At 41.7% G+C, this 4,212-nt stretch overlaps 1 protein-coding gene across 1 annotated transcript; it reads right to left on the bottom strand.

Annotated features, from left to right (window-relative positions):
- Positions 1–618: 618 nt before the first annotated feature.
- LOC122624440 lies at positions 619–1,497 on the bottom strand. Its single transcript, XM_043803979.1, has one exon. It carries the CDS (start codon positions 1,495–1,497, stop codon positions 619–621), a length of 879 nt encoding a protein of 292 aa, XP_043659914.1.
- Between the last annotated feature and the right edge of the window lie 2,715 nt (positions 1,498–4,212).

The following is a 4,212-nucleotide window of genomic DNA, read 5'->3' as shown; positions in this document are numbered from 1 at the left end:
TTTTCTCCACCGAAACAAACTTTCTTGAGCTTTAAGGAAGTAGTTCCTTGCAAGATGCGTGTCAACTCAAAATCCGAGGCTTGCTCCTCCTCGAGTTGCGCCGCGGTGATCGCTGCGGGCATCGTGATAGTGCAAAGCCTCGAAAAAGCGTCTGCGACTATATTTTCTGTTCCTTTTATGTGAAGGATGGTCGTCGAGAATTGCGAAATATAATTTAAATGCCGCAGCTGTCGAGGTGATGCTTTTTCAGGGCGCTGTTGGAACGGTAAACCAATGTCTTGTGATCAGTCTTTATCACCAAAATGCGTGCATCGACGAGGTGTCTGAAATATTTGATTGCCTCGTATATGGCAAGTAGCTCTCGGTCGTACGTGGAATAATTTCTCTCAGTGTCGGTGAGCTTCTTGGAGAAAAATCCTAGAGGTTGCCAGTCATGACTAGTGCGTTCTTCCAGAACTGCTCCGATTGCGAGGCCCGATGCGTCACAAACCAGCTGTAGTTCAGATTTCGGTGCAGGAAATGATAAAAGCGCTGCGTCTGCTATGCTCTGCTTGCAACTCTCGAAGGCTGACGTGCTGTCCTGGCTGCCGCTGACCAGCGCGTCAGGCGGCAGCTCCTCTAGTTTAACGACGTGGAGCGTGCGCAGGGTGGTCGGCATTTATTTGCGTTGTCACCAAAGCGCTTGTGGTAAAAACAAAGATTTTCCTGTGCTCCTGAAGTCTGTTGACCGGAATTGTCCGCTGGTCTGGCGCCACGAGATGAACTGCGTGATCGGTTGCGTGATTGGATGCGCTTGACATCCTCTTTCAATGCCGTGACATCTTGCATGAGCGAACGTAAATTGTCAGAAAGTTCTTTCAAAGGATCTGCAGGGGCAACTGCGCAGATAGCCGGATTTGCTGGAGGAACAGCAGTTGAAGATGTGCCGATGGCAAACGAGGCGTTCGTGCTAACGGCTTCGAGCATTTTGTCTGCAATCTTCGCAAGCTTGTCCAAGTCCGACTCATCGCATACGGTGAGCAGCGGACGAATGGAGGCTGGCATCTCAGGATCCGGGGCCAAGCGTCGCATATTTGCCAAGATTTCCGAAGTCTTTAATCCGGTGGCACCTCCTCCTTGAAGTAGTCGTCGCAGTTTTGTCTCGGGCGATTCAGCGAACTTTTGCAGCAAGCGAGTTTTGATTGCTGCGTACTTGTTGCCTGCCGGTGGACGAGTGACCAAATCCTCCACAGCCAAAACCACATCTTCTTCCAAATGCAGTGTCACCAAGTCGAACTTGTCAGTGTCGTCGACAATGTGGTGCAAACGGAATGATCGCTCCACTTGAGCAAACCACAGGTGCGGGCTGTTGTGTGTGAATTTTGGCAAATGCACGGTAACACGTGTGTGCGTTCGCGGCGTCTCATCTCTGTTCGCAGGAACGTTTGTCCGAAGTGCCTCGAGCTGTTGTTGGAGTTCTCGAATTTGAGCGGAGAAATCTGTGTTCGGGTCCGGCATGGCGGTGGACAGATTCTCTTGATCGCTTTCGTCGTCAAAATTTAGGCGTCTTGGTTGTAAATTTCGCAAATTATAACGCACTTAATTATCGCACTTGGGAGACATGTTCTCACAATGTGTGATACCAGCTTGGAGAGCTAATTTATATCATTGTTTGATATCTTTCGCGTGGAATTTTCCAACTAATTTTCCTTGAAGGTCTTCTAGCTCGTAATAAGTTGAACCTAGCTTTCTTCTAATTCTAGCTTTCACAAATGCTGGTGCTAGTTTGGCATTAAAAACTTTTACAAACTTGCTTTGCTGGTAGTTTCTACGATGAACTTCCTGGCCAACGGTATATGACACGACTCGGCTTCTTAAGTTATAAGACTTCTCATTCCGACTTTGTTGTTGCTTCATTGCTTTGACTGCATCTTTTCTAAGAATATTCACAGAATCCTCTCGACTGAATTGAACAGCTCGATCCTCTAGCAAGTCCAATTCTCTCAACAGCTTGTATGTAGAACCTTCTGTGATCATGTGCTGACCAAAAACCAAGCGATATGGAGTATTGTTAACAGATGAATGCCAACTGGATCGCAAGGAACAGCATATGCTACTAAGTTTCTCATCCCAATTAGACTGATCCGGATGAACATACGCTTTGATTGCAGAGATAATACTACGGTTTACCCGTTCTGACGCGTTAGCTTGAGGGGCATACACGGCTGAATACGCATGCTGAATGCCGTATTTCTTTAATAAATTGTTGAATATGTTAGATTTGAACTGAACTCCGTTGTCGGATACTAGTGAAACAGGTATTCTTCAAGATACTTCAGAATAGCTTCAGCAGTGAAATTTTTCACTGGCTTTAAGAATGGGAATTTTGTAATGTGATCGAGTACTACCAATATCCCCACGTGACCTGATTTTGAACGAGGATAAGGCCCCAAGTAATCGATATAAAGCGTTTGGAATAGCCGTTGCGATTTACCTGTTTTAGCCAGAGGGGGTCTCAAAACATAATTGGGATGCTTAATACTTTTACATACTGCACAATTATTTACATACTCTTTAACTTTGTTAACTAAATTTGGCCAAAAATAATGCCTTCGTATCCTCTCTAATGTTTTGTTAATCCCACATTGCGAGGATAAAGGGCTATCGTGCGCCTTTTCCAGGGCAACAGGTACCAGTTCTTGTGGCAGCCATAATTTCCTTATTATGTCGTCTGCTAGCCTTTCCCGGGATGCATGCTCTGTCTTCCTATAAATGCAATCATCCACGACTTTCACGTCAGGCAACTGCTTTTGAGCTTGCATGAGTTTTACCCTCAGATCTTGATATTGTTTTGATTGGAAATGTGGAGAGCGAATATCAATTGCGTGTTCGCTTTCTATTGCAGGCGATTTTTCGACGAAAATTCAAATTTTTCATAGAAAGGAAACCTGTTTTAATAATAAAATTTGAATAGTAGATTCAAGAGATTTTAGTTGTTTTGATGCATCCCTTAAATTTCGGAAGCCCTTCTAAGTCAGTAATTTTGTTGACCTGCGAGCGTGCCAAAATTGTTGTGGTTTAAACAATTTTCACAAAAATTATGGAAAAGAAGGACCAAGGTATGTGGAATATTTGTATTAAAAAAATTTTCGTTCATGTTTGTTAACGTGTTTTTTGTGTGCGGTTATTCGTGTTGTCCAAAAGTAGAAAAAGGCTAACCTGCTAGCCCGTCTTTTGTGGAGTATAACTAATTTTGTGCCAATTTGTGCCAAAAAGTAATTATGTGTCATTATAGTGCAAAGTGTATATAAACTAATTTTGAAAATCTTTTTTGCTCCTTTTTGCTCTGATGTGTATAATCCTTAATATAACAGCTGTGGTTGAGTTCGCCTATGAGCAACTGCTTGATATCTACATACAAAACAATCGTAGCGCATCTTCCGTTTTGAGTTGGATTTATGATGAGCTGAAAGAATTCGACTTAAGCACGGAGAAAATGGTTGAAATCAACACCAAAGTGAGAAGCTTTCACCTTTTTAATTCAAAAGAATTTGGCAAATTGTAATAGAAATATGGCCAGATTTAGGACAAAGCATACCAAATGGCTTTCGTCCAACATGGTTATAACGAACTTTTGAAATCACCACACTTGCTAAATTTTGTTAGCATGAACAATAATAACAATGTTTTCGATTTTGATGCTAACAATAGTGATAGTGATTCAGATTCTGACTCTGAAAATCCTTTTTCAATAGATCTTGATGTAGAACACGACTTTTATGAACATTTTTAAATGTAGTATACTTATTTATAGTCATTTTGAATGCATTGTTATTTTTTAGTTATTAATATTAAGGTAATGTGTTAAAAAAAATTGAATTAAAACATTTGCTGAATTTAACGAGTGCTAGCATTATTAATTACCGTACAATTAAGAATAAGAGGAAACCTATCTCATATGGGCGGCTAGGGAAGGCGTGGTCAGATCGGTCCGAAACTTCGATATGTTCTTATATGCATCGACACTATCATATGTACGAAATTTCAAGAACCTAGCTTTAAAACTTTAATTTTCGTCGAAAAATCGGCTCGCTGGCCCAATGTGCATTGATAAGGTAAAACTTATCATGCAAGCAGGCACATTCACAAACATGAATGATGCCATCTCCAAATTTTTAAACAGTTGCACAGAGATAACAGGTCAGAGGAACACTGTACTCTATTATCGACGAG

This window comes from Drosophila teissieri, chromosome 2L (genome assembly GCF_016746235.2).
Source record: "Drosophila teissieri strain GT53w chromosome 2L, Prin_Dtei_1.1, whole genome shotgun sequence".
NCBI lineage: Eukaryota > Metazoa > Arthropoda > Insecta > Diptera > Drosophilidae > Drosophila > Drosophila teissieri.
This window is presented reverse-complemented; position numbering and strand designations above follow the sequence as displayed.

Coding starts and splice junctions, on each gene's coding strand:
- LOC122624440 (XM_043803979.1), bottom strand. CDS start 1,497: ATGCCGGACCCGAACACAGATTTCTCCGCTCAAATTCGAGAACTCCAA.